This window comes from Myotis brandtii, unplaced genomic scaffold, assembly GCF_000412655.1.
Source record: "Myotis brandtii unplaced genomic scaffold, ASM41265v1 scaffold670, whole genome shotgun sequence".
Classification (NCBI taxonomy): Eukaryota; Metazoa; Chordata; class Mammalia; order Chiroptera; family Vespertilionidae; genus Myotis; species Myotis brandtii.
The window spans coordinates 1,376,304-1,394,380 of record NW_005370611.1 but is presented as its reverse complement, the minus strand read 5'-3'; the positions used below and the strand labels follow the sequence as shown (position 1 = coordinate 1,394,380).

Sequence of the window (18,077 nt, the reverse complement as noted above, 5' to 3'; positions counted from 1 at the left end):
TAAAATTATTTTCGTTGCTACTTCATAACTGTAATGTTGCTACTGTTATGAATAGTAATGTAAATATCTGATATGCAGGATGGTCTTAGGCGACCCCTGTGAAAGGGTCGTTCGACCACCAAAGGGGTCGCGACCCACAGGTTGAGAACCGCTGCTCTATTGGGAAACGGTGGCCAAAGTGGGGCCACCCTGCGGAAGGATGCTTTGCGGGGCACCCTGTGTAGCTGGGACACTGGCCAGAGGTTCCCCTCTGATGCTGTGTACCTCGAGCAGAAACTCCACAAGAAATCCTGGCTTAAGTGAGTCATAAGAAATGCTTATTTGCACTTGATCTCAGCTTGTAAAGGGTTACAAAATGTTGTTTCCTGGAAAAACCGCCAATGTGCCTGCGTGTCCTCAGCCTTCCTTTGTTCTCTTCTCTTCTTCTTACCCTTTCCTTTGCTCTTATTCCCCTCCTCTTCTTGCCTGAATACATTTTGAAAACAGTACTACAATGCTCCCTGCTTCAAGATTACAGTGTACTTTACTAGGTATGATTTAATTAGGGCCCTTATTATGTTTTCAGCAGCTTAAGGTGGGCCTTTCAACTTATCTACCTAATTGGTTGCACAAGAAGTTTCACAGCCCATGACAAAACATTGTCAGTGATCAAAGTCAAAATTCTGCATAAAGGAAAAATATTAATAATAAGATTATTCTTCAAGTGTGCACTGCTAATTATGTCCAGAATGTAACCGTAGAAACACTTTTGACTGATGTGAGCTTTGTCTAATAAACATGAATCTTCAGTGAGCTATGAAAAGTGACACCTCCAGCTTTACACTGGTGAAGGCTAATTTTGCTTATTAAATAATTGTTACACATTTCCCTATTCTGTGTCTCTTCCTTCTCCATTTGACTCTCTGTGTTTCTCTGCCTCTTGTTCCTCAGGTGACCACCCCTGAGATGGTGATGCCCAGCAGCATGTTTCTCCCAGCGGCTGTTCCAGATCGAGACGGGAACCCCAATGTTGAGGAGGCAGGCAAGCAGCCTGGTTAGTGTCACTATCCTTGACCCCTGCAAATGGGAACAGAATGAAATGTCGGCCGGGATTTTTCACAGAGCGAGGGTGCCCAGAGTCCTTCACAATACTCCTAAGCTGACTGTAACTGATCAGAAGATGAGGGGCACTGTTGGTAGCCACTTTGTACTCTGGTTCTTGGCATATTTTTATGTACTACTCATATGGTTTAAAGTGATAAAATCAGGTGAGAACAAGTAGGATTTTGGTGGGCACATCCCCTTCGGGAGTGAATAACCTGAGACTCAATGAACAGACCCATAACTCACCATTCTAAGATGTTAAACACTCCATCTCTGAGGACTTTATTAGGAACTTACAGAGCACATGGGGGATTTCAGGGCTCTGGGTTAGTCATCTTTCTAGGAGCTGCCTCCACTCCAAGTTCTCTGAGTCTTCTAGGATTGCCTCAGGATATAGTATAGGGGTACCTTGTCGTAGACAGGGATGATGTGGTGGTGCCCCACGATGGTTCGTATGGATAGATCATTAGACCTCCATTTATGAGGCTCCTCTACATTGTTCACCTCCTGTCAGCATATCAGGCTGTGGACAGCTGATCTGGGTCAGAATATTTATGGGTATGCTCATTTTAGGGAAAAATGTACTGTATTTTAATAATTGGCCACTTGAATGTTCATTGCTTATTGAATAGAGATAACAGTCAAAATGCCTAAAAATATATTCCAAAATTTCTTAAATTACAACGGACCACAGTTCTCAAATATGCCCCATAACTCAGGACAGCATTAATTCACATATTCTATAATACTGATCCATGTAAAAGGTAAACCCACTTAAAATCAGTAACCTTCAAACCAGTTCTGGAGAAACTGAGGATTCTGAGCCAAGCAATTTTAAATATTGTTTAAAAGATAGATATGTGATAGGATACAGGCTTATTAGGAGGCAACACTTTTTGTATTTCCTTTCAGTCCTCTCCGTTCATGTGGACCTGCTCCCAATATGTGTGCTCTTTTAGAGGGAAGGAAAGCAGGAGGCTGTGTGTTCAGGTTGGGTGTTTCCCTCATTGTCAGATTCTGTGTTCCTGAGGCCTTGCTAGGTAGACAGCTCTTGGTGCCATCCTTGAAACAAAGCCCTCTTTATCATTGGGCTTGATGTGTTTTTTTACAGAAACCTCAGAGGATCCTGGAAAGAACATCTTGCCCTCCGTGAGCACAGAGCACAGTGGGGATCTGAAACCCTCTTCTGCTGACCCAGGCTCTATGAGAGAAGACTCGGGCTTCCTGTGCTGGAAGAAAGGGTGCAACCAGGTTTTCAAAACTTCTGCGGCTCTTCAGACTCACTTCAATGAGGTTCACACCAAGAGGCCTCAGCTGCCTGTGTCAGATCGCCACGTGTACAAGTACCGCTGTAATCAGTGCAGCCTGGCTTTCAAGACCATTGAAAAGCTGCAGCTGCATTCTCAGTACCACGTGATCAGAGCCGCCACCATGTGCTGTCTTTGTCAGCGCAGTTTCCGAACTTTCCAGGCTCTGAAAAAACATCTTGAGACGAGCCACCTGGAGTTGAGTGAGGCCGACATCCAGCAGCTTTATGGCGGCCTTCTGGCCAATGGGGACCTTCTGGCAATGGGAGACCCCACCCTGGCCGAGGACCACACCATAATTGTTGAGGAAGATAAGGAGGAAGAGAGTGACTTGGAAGAGAAGCAGAGCCCCACAGGCAGTGACTCTGGGTCAGTACAAGAAGACTCAGGCTCGGAACCGAAGAGAGCTCTGCCTTTCAGAAAAGGCCCCAACTTCACCATGGAGAAATTTCTAGACCCTTCTCGCCCTTACAAGTGTACCGTCTGCAAGGAATCTTTCACGCAAAAGAATATCCTGCTGGTGCACTATAATTCTGTCTCCCACCTGCATAAATTAAAGAGAGCCCTTCAAGAATCGGCAACTGGTCAGCCAGAACCCACCAGCAGCCCAGACAACAAGCCTTTTAAGTGTAACACTTGTAACGTGGCCTACAGCCAGAGTTCCACTTTGGAGATCCACATGAGGTCTGTGTTACATCAAACCAAGGCCCGGGCAGCCAAGCTGGAGGCCGCAGGTGGCAGTAGCAATGGGAACAGCAGCAGTGTCTCCCTGAGCTCCTCTACCCCAAGTCCTGTGAGCACCACTGGCAGTAACACCTTTACCACCACCAACCCAAGCAGCGCTGGCATTGCTCCAAGCTCCAGCTTACTGAGCCAAGTGCCCACTGAAAGTGTAGGAATGCCGCCCCTGGGGAATCCCATCAGTGCCAACATCACTTCCCCTTCAGAGCCCAAGGAGGCCAATCGGAAGAAACTGGCAGATATGATTGCATCGAGGCAGCAGCAGCAACAACAGCAGCAGCAGCAACAAGCACAGACACTGGCCCAGGCCCAAGCTCAAGTTCAAGCTCACTTGCAACAGGAGCTGCAGCAGCAGGCTGCCCTGATCCAGTCTCAGCTGTTTAACCCCACCCTCCTTCCTCACTTTCCCATGACCACTGAGACCCTGCTACAGCTGCAGCAACAGCAGCACCTCCTCTTCCCCTTCTACATCCCCAGCGCTGAGTTCCAGCTCAACCCTGAGGTGAGCTTGCCGGTGACCAGTGGGGCGCTGACGCTGACTGGGACGGGCCCAGGCCTGCTGGAAGATCTGAAGGCTCAGGTTCAGATCCCACAGCAGAGCCACCAGCAGATCCTGCAGCAAAGCCAGCTTTCTCTATCCCAGAGTCACTCTACCCTCCTACAGCCAAGCCAGCACCCTGAAAAGAAAAACAAATTGGTCATCAAAGAAAAGGAAAAAGAAAGCCAGAGAGAGAGGGATGGTGCTGAAGGGGGAGAAGGCAACGCAGGACCGAAGGAGTCTCTGCCAGATGCCTTGAAGGCCAAAGAGAAGAAAGAGCTGGCACCAGGGGGTAGTTCTGAGCCTTCCATGCTTCCTCCACGCATCGCCTCAGATGCCAGAGGGAACGCTACCAAGGCCTTGCTGGAGAACTTTGGCTTTGAGCTGGTCATTCAGTACAACGAGAATAAGCAGAAGGTGCAGAAAAAGAATGGGAAGACAGAGCACGGAGAGAATCTGGAAAAGCTCGAGTGTGACTCCTGTGGCAAGTTATTTTCCAACATCCTGATTTTAAAGAGTCATCAAGAGCATGTTCATCAAAATTACTTTCCCTTTAAACAGCTGGAGAGGTTTGCCAAACAGTACAGAGAACACTACGATAAACTGTACCCCCTGAGGCCCCAAACCCCAGAGCCGCCACCACCTCCTCCTCCGCCCCCTCCACCTCCACTTCCTACAGCACCACCTCAGCCTGCTTCCACGCCAGCCATCCCTGTGTCCGCACCACCCATCACTTCACCTACAATTGCACCGGCCCAGCCATCCGTTCCGCTCACCCAGCTCTCCATGCCCATGGAGCTGCCCATCTTCTCACCACTGATGATGCAGACGATGCCACTTCAGACCTTGCCAGCCCAGCTGCCTCCTCAGCTCGGACCTGTGGAGCCTCTGCCTGCAGACCTGGCCCAGCTGTACCAGCATCAGCTCAATCCAAGTCTGCTCCAGCAGCAGAACAAGAGGCCTCGCACCAGGATCACGGATGACCAGCTCCGAGTCCTGCGGCAATATTTTGACATTAACAACTCCCCCAGTGAAGAGCAGATCAAAGAGATGGCCGACAAGTCTGGGTTGCCCCAGAAAGTGATCAAGCACTGGTTCAGAAACACTCTCTTCAAAGAGCGGCAGCGTAATAAGGACTCCCCTTACAACTTCAGCAACCCTCCTATCACCAGCCTGGAGGAGCTGAAGATTGACTCCCGGCCCCCTTCGCCGGAACCTCAGAAGCAAGAGTACTGGGGAAGCAAGAGGTCTTCAAGAACACGGTTTACTGACTACCAGCTGAGGGTTCTACAGGACTTCTTTGATGCCAATGCTTACCCAAAGGACGATGAATTTGAGCAACTCTCTAATTTACTGAACCTGCCAACCCGAGTCATAGTGGTGTGGTTTCAAAATGCCCGACAGAAGGCCAGGAAAAACTATGAGAATCAGGGAGAAGGCAAAGATGGAGAGCGGCGTGAGCTTACGAATGATAGGTATATTCGAACAAGCAACCTGAACTACCAGTGCAAAAAGTGTAGCCTGGTGTTTCAGCGCATCTTTGATCTCATCAAGCACCAGAAGAAGCTGTGTTACAAAGATGAGGATGAGGAGGGGCAGGATGACAGCCAAAATGAGGATTCCATGGATGCCATGGAAATCCTGACACCCACCAGCTCCTCCTGCAGCACCCCAATGCCCTCACAGGCTTACAGCACCCCAGCACCATCAGCCAATACAGCTTCCTCCGCTTTCTTGCAGCTTACAGCAGAAGCTGACGAACTGGCCACCTTCAGTTCAAAAACAGAGGCGAGTGATGAGAAACCAAAGCAGGCTGAACCTCCCAGTGCACAGCCAAACCAAACCCAAGAAAAGCAAGTGCAACCAAAGGCAGAGCTGCAGCAGCAAGACCAGCCTGAGCAGAAGACAAACGCAGCCCAGCCAAAGCTTCCACAACTGACTTCCCCCACTTCATTACCGCAGCCTCCTCCACAAGCACCGCCTCCTCAGTGCCCCTTACCCCAGTCGAGCCCCAGTCCTTCTCAGCTGTCCCACCTGCCCCTCAAGCCCCTCCACACATCAACTCCTCAACAGTTGGCAAACCTACCTCCTCAGCTAATTCCCTACCAGTGTGACCAGTGTAAGCTGGCGTTTCCATCGTTTGAACATTGGCAGGAGCATCAGCAGCTTCACTTCCTGAGTGCGCAGAATCAGTTCATCCACCCTCAGTTTTTAGACAGGTCACTGGATATGCCTTTCATGCTATTTGACCCTAGTAACCCTCTCCTGGCAAGCCAGCTGCTCTCTGGGGCCATACCTCAGATTCCAGCAAGCTCGGCCACTTCTCCTTCAACTCCAACCTCCACTATGAACACTCTGAAGAGGAAGCTGGAGGAAAAGGCCAGCGCAAGCCCTGGCGAAAATGACAGTGGGACAGGAGAAGAACCTCAGAGAGACAAACGCTTGAGGACAACTATTACACCAGAACAGCTAGAAATTCTCTACCAAAAGTACCTGTTGGACTCCAATCCAACTCGAAAGATGTTGGATCACATTGCGCATGAGGTAGGCTTGAAGAAACGTGTGGTACAAGTCTGGTTTCAGAACACACGTGCCAGGGAAAGGAAAGGACAATTCCGGGCTGTGGGCCCAGCCCAGGCCCACAGGAGATGCCCTTTTTGCAGAGCCCTCTTCAAAGCCAAGACTGCTCTCGAGGCTCATATCCGGTCCCGTCATTGGCATGAAGCCAAGAGAGCTGGCTACAACCTAACTCTGTCTGCAATGCTCTTAGACTGCGATGGGGGACTCCAGATGAAAGGAGATATTTTTGATGGAACTAGCTTTTCCCACCTACCCCCAAGCAGTAGTGATGGCCAAGGTGTTCCCCTCTCACCTGTGAGTAAAACCATGGAGTTATCTCCAAGAACTCTTCTTAGCCCTTCTTCCATCAAGGTGGAAGGGATTGAAGACTTTGAAAGCCCCTCCATGTCTGCAGTTAATCTAAACTTTGACCAGACTAAGCTGGACAATGATGACTGTTCCTCTGTCAACACAGCAATCACAGATACCACTACTGGAGATGAGGGCAACGCAGATAACGACAGTGCGACGGGAATAGCAACTGAAACCAAATCCTCCTCTGCACCCAATGATGGGCTGACCAAAGCGGCCATGATGGCAATGTCCGAGTATGAAGACAGGTTGTCATCAGGCCTGGTCAGCCCAGCCCCGAGCTTTTACAGCAAAGAATATGACAATGAAGGTACAGTGGACTACAGTGAAACCTCAAGTCTTGCAGACCCCTGCTCCCCAAGTCCTGGTGCAAGTGGGTCAGCAGGCAAATCTGGAGACAATGGGGATCGGCCTGGGCAGAAACGTTTTCGCACTCAAATGACTAATTTGCAGCTGAAGGTCCTCAAGTCATGCTTTAATGACTACAGGACACCCACCATGCTAGAGTGTGAGGTCCTAGGCAATGACATTGGACTGCCAAAGAGAGTTGTTCAGGTCTGGTTCCAGAATGCCCGGGCAAAAGAAAAGAAGTCTAAGTTAAGCATGGCCAAGCATTTTGGTATAAACCAAACAAGTTACGAGGGACCCAAAACAGAGTGCACTTTGTGTGGCATCAAGTACAGCGCTCGGCTGTCTGTACGTGACCATATCTTTTCCCAACAGCATATCTCCAAAGTTAAAGACACCATTGGAAGCCAGTTGGACAAGGAGAAAGAATACTTTGACCCAGCCACTGTACGTCAGTTGATGGCTCAACAAGAGTTGGACCGGATTAAAAAAGCCAATGAGGTCCTTGGACTGGCAGCTCAGCAGCAAGGGATGTTTGATAATGCCCCTCTACAGGCTCTTAACCTTCCTACAGCATATCCGGCACTCCAGGGCATTCCTCCTGTGTTGCTCCCTGGCCTCAACAGCCCCTCCTTGCCGGGCTTTACTCCATCTAACACAGGTGGGTTCTGCTCTAGGTGATTCCATCAGCATTCAGTAGCTGCCCAGTTAGCCCTTTGTTCTGTGACTACCATCCACACCTTCTGAGTGTTGGGCAGATAGGAAGCTTCAACAAAACTTCAGGTGCCTTCCATTGAGTCTCCCTGGAGCTGTGCTCATGTTGTACATCTTTCTTTGACTTCCCAGTTCAGGGATGGCATCTCCTGGTTGGATTGGTCTCCTCTGAAACCATTCTTGTGCCCTGTGTTCAACAGCACAATCGGGGGGAGTGGGAGAGGTGTTATTTTCAAGAAAGAAGCTTCTATTGTAGACCCTTCCATTTGGTGCTTCTGGAAATCCTGATCCCTTCTAGATATTTGTTGAAAATATAAGACACTTTAATATCTAGCTAGTTCTGGATCATGCCCTATGGGAACTTGTTCAAGAGAATTTAAACCAATCTTTGCCCTTACCTGTGTGGTCCCTGCTCCCTTCTTTAGAGAGCTACTCTGGCATAATTGCTGTCAGGTATCCTCTTACTCCTAAGATTCTCTTGTAGCCAGAACAACAGTGGCTGTGTCAGTTCGTGCTCGAATGCACTGACTAGGAATCTTGTATTGGGCAATGTGGTTTTGAATTTTGACATGTTTGTGTTAGTACTCCAGACAGACAAATAATGTTAATGGTCAATTTTTAGGGGTATTCAATCTGCATCATTTCCTTTTGCCCATCTCCCCTTTTGCTTCTCTCCCCTATTCAGAATCATATACTTGGTACTCTCATTTTTCCATTTAATGGGGAGTCTCAACAGTTCTTCCTATGTACCTCTCTTGTTTGTCCTTACCCATCTTCCCTGGATCCACCTGTCTTTCCTAAATTGGACCTCTACAATCCTCTAAGTCTTAGGCACAAATCATCAAGTTGCCTTCATGGCCTGCATTGGCCAGTGCACATTCACCAAAGGAGAGCCCCACAAAGGGCCTCCTTGCCTTCAAAACATGTCCCTGTTCCCAGGAGGTGAAGCGGCTCTTCTACTTCGCAGGGCAGTCCTGGTTGAGTGAAATCCAAGTTTTACAATTCTGGCAGGGATTTACAGAACATAAGGCTACCTCATTCCTGGTCCCAGTTTCTTAGCCAAAGAGAGGAATGAGAAAAGGAAGCATTAAGATATAAAAGTCGTTGCTTATGTGTGTTGGCAAGTTAGTGTCACAGAATGATGCTCAAGCCAGCTAGACATAAGCCCAGAAACAAGCTATGGAAAGTGGCCAGACACTGAATTATCCTTGCAGCCCAGGACCTTGGCAGAGGGGCTTGGGAAGGCCAAACATTTCATAATAATGTGAAAAAAATTAGAATCAGAATGTCTGATCTATTCCCCTTGTTTTACAGATGAGAAAACTGAGGCCCAGAGAGGTCGAGACCCTTCAGCAAGCTAGGGTAGGAGCCAGAGCTCCCACCCAGGCCTCCGGGCTCCCAGTGCTATGTGCTCCTTCCACAACACCCAATATGAGCCAGTCAGTCAACAGGTATATGTTTAGTGCTACTCAGGTTCTGACCACTTAAAGTGGACTTAAGATGGAAAGATATGCTCTTAATTATTCAAGGCAGCCAGCCAGATGTGCCCCCCGTAACCACCTCCTGACTGCACCAAAGCTCACAGGAGCACTGGATCTGGAATGGGAGGGAAGAAACCTATGTTTAATATGTCAGGCCCAATGGTAACCTTTACCATGTAAATCCCCACAACAATTTACTGTGGAAAACTGAGCAGTCAGCGAACGGGTCCAAGATCACACATGGCAAATGTGTGTCAATCATAATCCATATCCTATCAGTCTGACTCCAGAGGTGCATGCCTAGGTCTCGGGGATGAAGTGCCTTGCTTGGTTCTGATCTTACAGATGAGAAAACCAAGGGCACAGAATTACTGAGAATATATTAAGCTACTGTATTGATACTGTATCAAATGTGGCTAGTGCAGAGCTTGTAAATAGCAGATTCAGTAACCATTTCTTAAAATTTTGAATCTTTTATGTAGACTGTCAGTTCAAGATATAGAAAGTCAGTCTAAAGCCTTCTGACCTGGATCTTTCTCCTGAAAACCTGATGTCATAGAGATGGGGAAACATCTAGACGTTCCTTCCTTACCCTTCCTTTTGGCTCTGGTTACAACCTAAAACTTGGAGTAGGCCTGTTGTCTAGAGGGAGACGGAAAGAGCCATGTTGCAAATTTAGAATTCATAATCCATTCTGTTTCAGCCTCGTTTGTGCCAATTTGTCCAATGAGCCTTTACTGAGTTTTTCTTAGTCGGATTTATCTTCTCTGGTTTCAGCCCCTTATGTGCGCTGAGGAAATTGGATGTATTAATTTCAGAAGAGTACATAAATGATGCTATGTGGTGCTGAGGGAAGCATCCTCCTTGTCTATCCAAACATTAACGGATGTTTTTCTGCGATTGGCAACTTGAGACAACTTTGTTCTCTTATCTGAAATTTGAGTGTTTTCAAATGCAGTGTAATAGCCCAGTAAACACTGAAGTCAACATTGTCTTCACCCAGGTCTGGGCTTCAGAGTGTTTTATTTTTTTCTCATGAGGACAGTGTCACATTATGGAACCCACTACCACAGCTTTCTGGCTGTGATCCAGATGAGTGGTGAGGGGCCATAGGGTTTGCTTTTAAATTCTGGTGCTCACAGAAGTGAAGGGGCTATACACTGTCTAGTTTCTTGGGTGTAGCAAATGTAAAGATAATCTGAAGGCTGCTGCCTATGAACTCTTCTCAATTCTTGTCTTTTTTCAGCATCTCATCACCCAGCATATCCTTTCTCCCCACCACCTTACTAGTCTTTACAAACCTATAGTTTGGTGTACAAGTTTGTCTCACTATCTGAAAGTAGAGTGTTCCTATGAAACCTTTCCTAAGTCAAAATGGCATGAAGTGAAGAAGCAGTCATCTTAGGACACATCTTGCTAACAAATGCACACAATAGATCAAGATAAAGCAGATACTCATAGAAACAGCTCAAAGCTATGATGCTGAGTGTAGTTCCTGGGGAAGGAGCTTGGCAGTCCCACTCTCCCTGTTCAGGGTGCGCGATGCCTCTACTATAGCTCACTGCAAAGCAAACACTGAATGCTATTTTCACTTTTTGTATTTCTTTTTTAGCGAAAATAGGTATTAATGTAGGTTTTTCCTAAAAGCAAAGTGGCACAAAGTGAACTTTTGAAGAGCGGGGATATCTGTACCAGCAGCATCAACATCATTTCCATGACTCTGGAACAAAAGCCTCAAACCAGAAGATAGGTCTGAGGGTATATTAGGCTCTGGGCTGGATGGAAGCTTTACAGGTAGTGGTAGTTTAGGTCTGCGTGTGACTGAGGATGGGGCTGTACTCCATGTGTGTCTAGTGAGTGACATGGTCAAAGACCTCTGCCACCCATAAGCAATGGTACCTGATGTAGGATGCAATCTTAGGAATTGATGGTGGCAGCACTTTGGGCAGTTCCATTTCTGACATGTTTTTCTCCTCTTCCTATGGCCAGTTTTTCCACCGTCTACAGCCCTAGCCCTGCTGTATGTCATTCAAACAGGGGCAAGAGTAGAAAGTGTTCATTTCTCTAGAGGACTGCAGATCCTATTCCTAGATGGTTACATTTTTTCAACAGATTTGTTAAAGCAGATCAGCTGTGCCAAGACACTGGAACAGTTTTCCCTGAATAGACTGTTTTGATTTCTTCCTATTCCTCCTCCTATGTCTTTCCTCTTAACGGATCCATTCAGCTGCAGAGGTGCATGTGTATAGCCTATTTGTTCACATTGTCTTGAGGCTTGGCTAGGTTTCTTGCTTTCCTTCCCTCTCCTTTCCTGTCACCTGTCTCCTCCAGACAACTTCTGGTGAGACCTCTTGGCTGTAGTATTTTTGTGACACTTTGATGAAGGCCCTTGGTCCCAGCTAGTTTAGGGGCCTCCAGACTAATTGCCTTGGGTAGAATGAATGGTAACAGGGAGCTTGGCAAGAAAATAGGAACTAGTGGGGTGGGCATGACACATGGGGCAGAAGGTGCTTGGCTGGAAAGGGAAGTGTGGGAGCGGAGCTGATCCAGGACTCGGGCTTGATTAGAATACAAGGCTCTCCAACCCTAAGCCTGGCTGACACCTCTGTTGAAAATGTTGGTGTAAACCTTCAAGTATAAACCTTGAGACCTCAGACTCTGTACCAGTGACACAGGTCAAAACATCTTGAACTTCAGCCTCACCACCCAGACTGACGTGATTTCTCTGTGTCCATTCTTTTCAGCTTTAACGTCTCCAAAACCGAACTTGATGGGTCTGCCCAGCACAACAGTTCCTTCCCCTGGTCTCCCCACATCTGGATTACCAAATAAACCGTCCTCAGCGACACTGAACTCCCCAACCCCAGCACAAGCCACCATGGCGATGGCCCCTCAGCAACACCCCCAACCCCAGCAGCAGCAGCCACAGGTGCAGCCACCGCCAGCAACCCAGCCTCCACCTGTGCCACAGCTCCCGCCACAACAGCAGCAACAGCAACGCAAGGACAAAGACAGTGAAAAGGTAAAGGAGAAGGAAAAGGCACACAAAGGGAAAGGGGAGCCCCTGCCTGTCCCCAAGAAGGAGAAAGGAGAAGCCCCCACGGCAGCCGCAGCCACCATCTCAGCCCCACTGCCCACCATGGAGTATGCAGTGGACCCTGCACAGTTGCAGGCCCTGCAGGCAGCCTTGACTTCAGACCCCACAGCGTTGCTCACGAGCCAGTTCCTTCCTTACTTTGTACCAGGCTTCTCTCCTTATTATGCCCCCCAGATCCCTGGCGCCCTGCAGAGCGGGTACCTGCAGCCAATGTATGGCATGGAAGGCCTGTTCCCCTACAGCCCTGCGCTGTCACAGGCCCTGATGGGGCTGTCCCCGGGCTCCCTACTGCAGCAGTACCAGCAATACCAGCAGAGTCTGCAGGAGGCGATCCAGCAGCAGCAGCGGCAAATACAGCAGCAGCAGCAGCAAAAAGTGCAGCAGCAGCCCAAAGCAAGCCAAACCCCAGTCCCCCCTGGGGCTGCTTCCCCAGACAAAGACCCTGCCAAAGAATCCCCCAAACCAGAAGAGCAGAAAAACGCACCCCGTGAGGTGTCCCCCCTCCTGCTGAAACCCCCCGAAGAGCCAGAAGCAGAAAGCAAAAGTGCGGACTCCCTCTATGACCCCTTCATTGTTCCAAAGGTGCAGTACAAGTTGGTCTGCCGCAAGTGCCAGGCGGGCTTCAGTGACGAGGAGGCGGCGAGGAGCCACCTGAAGTCCCTCTGCTTCTTCGGCCAGTCTGTGGTGAACCTGCAAGAGATGGTGCTTCACGTCCCCACGGGCGGCGGTGGTGGCGGCGGTGGCAGCGGCAGTGGCAGCAGTGGCGGCGGCTCGTACCACTGCCTGGCGTGCGAGAGCACGCTCTGTGGGGAGGAAGCTCTGAGTCAACATCTCGAGTCGGCCTTGCACAAACACAGAACAATCACGAGAGCAGCAAGAAACGCCAAAGAGCACCCTAGTTTATTACCTCACTCTGCCTGCTTCCCCGATCCTAGCACCGCATCTACCTCGCAGTCTGCCGCTCACTCAAACGACAGCCCCCCTCCCCAGTCGGCCGCCGCCCCCTCCTCGTCCTCCGCTTCCCCCCACGCCTCCAGGAAGTCTTGGCCGCAAGTGGTCTCCCGGGCTTCGGCCCCGAAGCCTCCTTCTTTTCCTCCTCTCTCCTCATCTTCAACGGTTACCTCAAGTTCATGCAGCACCTCAGGGGTTCAGCCCTCGATGCCAACAGACGACTATTCGGAGGAGTCTGACACGGATCTCAGCCAAAAGTCCGACGGACCGGCGAGCCCGGTGGAGGGTCCCAAAGACCCCAGCTGCCCCAAGGACAGTGGTCTGACCAGTGTAGGAACGGACACCTTCAGATTGTAAGCTTTGAAGATGAACAATACAAACAAATGAATTTAAATAAAAAATTAATAACAAACCAATTTCAAAAATAGACTAACTGCAATTCCAAAGCTTCTAACCAAAAAAAGAAAAAAGAAAAAAAAAGGAAAAAAAAGAAAAAGCGTGGGTTGTTTTCCCATATACCTATCTATGCCGGTGATTTTACATTCTTGTGTTTTCTTTTTTCTAATATATATATAAAACACACCCCTTAACCCTGTTACATTGTGTCCTTTTGAAGGTACTATTGGTCTGGGAAACAGAAGTCCACAAGGCCTCCCTAATGTCTTTGGAGCTTAAACCCCTTGTATATTTGCCCCTTTTCAATACACGCCCCCACGTTGATAGCACAGAGGAGCCCGGCATGCACTGTATGGGAAAGCAGTCCACCTTGTTCCAGTTTTAAATTTCTTGCTATCTTAGCATTCAGATACCAATGGCTTGCTAAAAGAAAAAGAGAAATGTAATGTCTTTTTATTCTCAGGTCAATCGCTCACACTTCGTTCTGTTTTCAGAATCATTGTTTTATATATATATATTTTTTTTCAGTTTTCTTTTTTCATTTTTGTTCCAGAAAAATTTTTTGTTTCTTAATTTAAAAACGGGCAGAAAGTATTTGAGAAAAAAACAATGTGAACTGCTTTAGCTTTCTGGGGATTTTAAGGATAGCTTTTCTGCTGAAGCCAATTTTAAGGTGAAAAGTTAAGCACTCCCACTTTCAGAAAAAAAATAAATAAATAAACCCACACACAAAGAGTGTTGAGGACTCGTAGCTTAAAAAAATAAGTTTTAAAAACTGACTTTCTGTATTTATGATAGATATGACCATTTTGGTGTTGAGTAGATTGTTGCATTGGAAATGAACTGAAGCAGTATGGTAGATTTAAAAGGAAAATAAAAAGAAAAACCTTTTGTGTACATTTAGCTTTTTGTATGGTCCAGCTGACAGCTCCTCATTTGATGTTGTCTTGTTCATTCCTAGCAGATAGATTGCAATCCGTTGATTCACCTAAGCTTTTCTCCTCTTTGTCCCTTAATTCCACTTTCTCTTTCCTCCTCCCACCTCCCATCCTATAACCTCCCACGTAATGTAGCTGCCTTCATTTCTTAGAGGGTAGCTGCAGAATTATTTTATAAAACTAAAGAAAGAATTTCAAAGGGTCCTAGGGGTCATTAGGATCCTCACAGATTATTTTTGGTTGGGGAGTTGAAACTTTTTAAAGGCATATAATTCTAGTTACCTATGTCTGTTAGCCTTGTGCATTTATTTTTTATTTATCCTTCCTTTGGCTTTTCTTTTCACCCTCTTTTTCCCCACTCCTTGTTTGGTAGATGCTTCAAATATTCTTTTCCTAAGCTAAAGCATTTGTTTCCATTTGTGTAATTGGATTGTGTGCTTTTCTTTTCTAAAAAAGTTTTGGTTAGGGGTTTGGTTTTTGTTTTGTTTTCTTTTCTCTCAGAAAAAGAAATTTCATGCTTTAAATAAAATCCAAAGACACACCCTTTCACTGCTGGTGCAGAAAAAAGGGAAAGGGTTCTTGTTACTTGAGAATTTGTTTCTAATTTAAACAAGACTTAGTTTAATAAAAGAAAGAATAAAACAAAAGATTCCCAGGTTGTTATTTGCTTCTTCTGCAAGCAGAGAGGCAATTGTTAATTCCATATACCAAAAGACACATTTTTTTACTTCAAAGTTTTGTCCTTGTGTTAGGCAGTCTGAGCGGCGAGTGATCCAGAGTGCAGCCAACAAAGAAGCAGATAGCAATGAACTAAGAGAAAGAATGAGACACTTGTGTTTACGTTAATATCCATATTCCTGTGACACACAACACAACACACCATACCCCCTTTCTCATCTAAAAAAATGGTCTGAACTTTGAAAGAAAAACATTGTGCTGCTATAATGTAGACTTTGGAGACAAATAGATGCTTTGCTGTTTCACTTTCATAGCTAAACAACAGAAACACTCTCCCCTGGCCCCTAACGTGTGAAATCCTTCTCCCCTTCATTCTCTTCCTTATGTTTCAAAAGGGAACTTTGAAGACTGTGAATGCAGGTTCCATTGGTCACCTTCCGGGCTTCTTTCCCCAGTGCTGAAGCCACTCATCAACTTTGCAAAAGACTGGAGCATTCCAACATCTAAAAGTGGATTTTTTTTTCTTTTTTCTCTTTTCTTTTTTAGCCGGGACTATTTTATTTTTATGAATTTATTTTCAGTTTAATGAAAGAGTAGATCCTGAACTGTTGTACATATTTCTAACTAGGCTGATGCACAGTGCAAATTCCTTTTATAATTTTTTAAAGTAGAAATGCTAAAGAATACCATCTAACTATTCATACCAGTATCCAGTTGTAGCATAAGGTGTCAAAAACAAGTACGCAAAAACACTTGCTGTTTTAACAAGCTATTTTCTTTTAACAAGAATTCTTGTATTTCTCCCTGTGTTTGAGATGAACATTTTTAAATTTTAAAGTTGTACAGTTTTTTGTTTTCCATTATTTTATCTTGTTTGTAACTCTATAAAAATATATATTTTTGCCATTTAACTGTTGTATGTTACTCTGTGTCTGTATCATATAGAAAAAATTGTTTGTTTTTTGGTTCTCTATGTGATGATACCAATTAACAATTTAACACTAGCTTTACCTGTCAAATTCTGCTAGGTCTTTTCTGTAAACTTTGTTTTTAAAAATGATATTGCTTGGTAATAGTGCAATTTCTATCCCTTTCCCACCCCCCTCAACTTTAGGTTCATTTCCTAATAATTTTGCCACCTCCTCCCCAATGGTTCTTTCCATTTTCTCCCTCTCCCCACCCCTCTCTCTTTTAGCTACTATGCCATCCTCCCTCTGTGCAGCAGAGTGACTGTCAGTGTTTTGTTATGTCATGCCTTGACCTGTGGGTGTATCTGGCGACTGCAAGATGGTTGGTTGGGTAGACTGGCTAAGTAAGCATGCATCCACCGACCAGTGTTCCTCAGAGGGGTTATGTGATTGTTTCAACCTGGAGTGGGTTGCACACTAATGTTTTCCTCCACAACTCTACTGCCCACATGTATGTTCCTTCAAAAAAGAAAACAATTCTCAGCATTAACCCGGAAGTATCAAAGCAGTCAGTGATAGTGAAAATTAGGGGTCAGACATAGCTTAAAATGTTTGTGGGCTAACCATCCACCCTGGCTGGGACCGGTATCATTTATAAAGCATGAATTTACTACAATGCCCAACTGTTTAGGCTGGTCTCCCTCGGAGAATTTACTCCTGTATGTTGCATAGCAGATAAATGAATAGGATCTCTCTACTCACTTTTTAAATTAATTCTTCACATTCATTCACACTTCATATTTTGGTTGGTTGGTTGTTTTTCCCCCAAATACTCCACAGTGTGGGCTGGTGCTAGACATTCAGTCTCATAGCACCACTGATCCACAGGATGGGAGTTATCCATTCAATAAGAAACGTAAGAAGGAAACACACACACACACACACACACACACACACACACACACGGAAAAGTTTAAATCTAAAAAGGGTGTTTTTTTTTATTTAAAAGCGATTTAAAGAGATGAATGTGGCCAAAGTTTTAAAAACAAAGTAAAACAGGCGGCATGTGTTTAACCCTGAGTTTATCAGTCATGGGCAGGAAGTTGCAGGAGAGAGAGGCAGTGACCCAAGCCAGTGCACTTGATGTTCATGGACATATATTTTTTTTAAAATAATAAATTAAGACATTTTAAATAGAAGCATAAATTGAGTTGGTTGGTTGTTGGCGCTGAGATACTGCCCACTGTGAAACAAAGCTTTGACTAGTTTTTTGTTTGTTTACTTTCTCTGGGGGGAGGGGGGCAAGTTTGGGTAGGAAAGAAAGCATAAATGAACGTGACCCTGAGGTGAAGAGGTATATGAACAGCCTTTGCAATGTACAAAAAAACACAAAAAAACAAAAAACAAAAAAAAATAGAGCAAGTGAAACCAAAAATGATGTTCTTGGTGTTTTTCTATAATGTAGTCTTGTTAGCTTTTTTGTTACTGTAATAATGCTGATCTCGAACTGTACCAAAATACATGGAGACTAACAAACAGAACCACATGGAACTTTCAAACTGAAAAAAAAAATTTGTCACAAAAACTTTGTTGTCATAGTTAAGTTGATTGTAGATGGTAATTGAATATACTCCTTTGAAAATATTTCATCAAGTATGTTTCCTGCTCATTGTGATACATTAAAAAAAATATGAGCAAAAGTTCTTGTCTCTGTAGGCAGATTTTGTGTGTGTGTGCATGTGTGAGAAAGAAAAAGGTTGATGACTGAAGAAGTGTAAATTTGAACAGTATCTTGAGGTTGGGTGTGCAGGAATAATTGCATTATTCCAAGGTACACAAGCTCTTGGGAAATGGGGCCTTGTATTTCCCATCTTCTGGCACTCATTAAAGCAGCGGTCGCCAACCGGTGGTCCGTGGGGTCCGAAAGGTTGGTGACCACTGCATTAAAGTACCAGAGGTTTTGGCC

The 18,077-nt window shown here is 45.9% G+C and overlaps 1 protein-coding gene across 4 annotated transcripts in view; it reads left to right on the top strand.

Annotated features, from left to right (window-relative positions):
* Positions 1–17,800, top strand: part of ZFHX3 (zinc finger homeobox 3) — a 155,303-nt gene extending 137,503 nt beyond the window's left edge. For 2 of the 4 annotated variants that reach the window (XM_005881190.2, XM_014529165.1), the window contains exons 7-9: positions 931–1,033; positions 2,195–7,609; positions 11,888–17,800. In XM_005881190.2, coding sequence (XP_005881252.1) covers positions 931–1,033; positions 2,195–7,609; positions 11,888–13,548 — 7,179 coding nt within the window. In that variant the 3' untranslated portion in view covers positions 13,549–17,800. Of the gene's footprint in view, positions 1–930; positions 1,034–2,194; positions 7,610–8,976; positions 9,114–11,887 lie in introns of all 4 variants that reach the window. The other 2 variants (XR_001359633.1, XR_001359634.1) reach the window with 2 other exon arrangements.
* Positions 17,801–18,077: the final 277 nt, after the last annotated feature.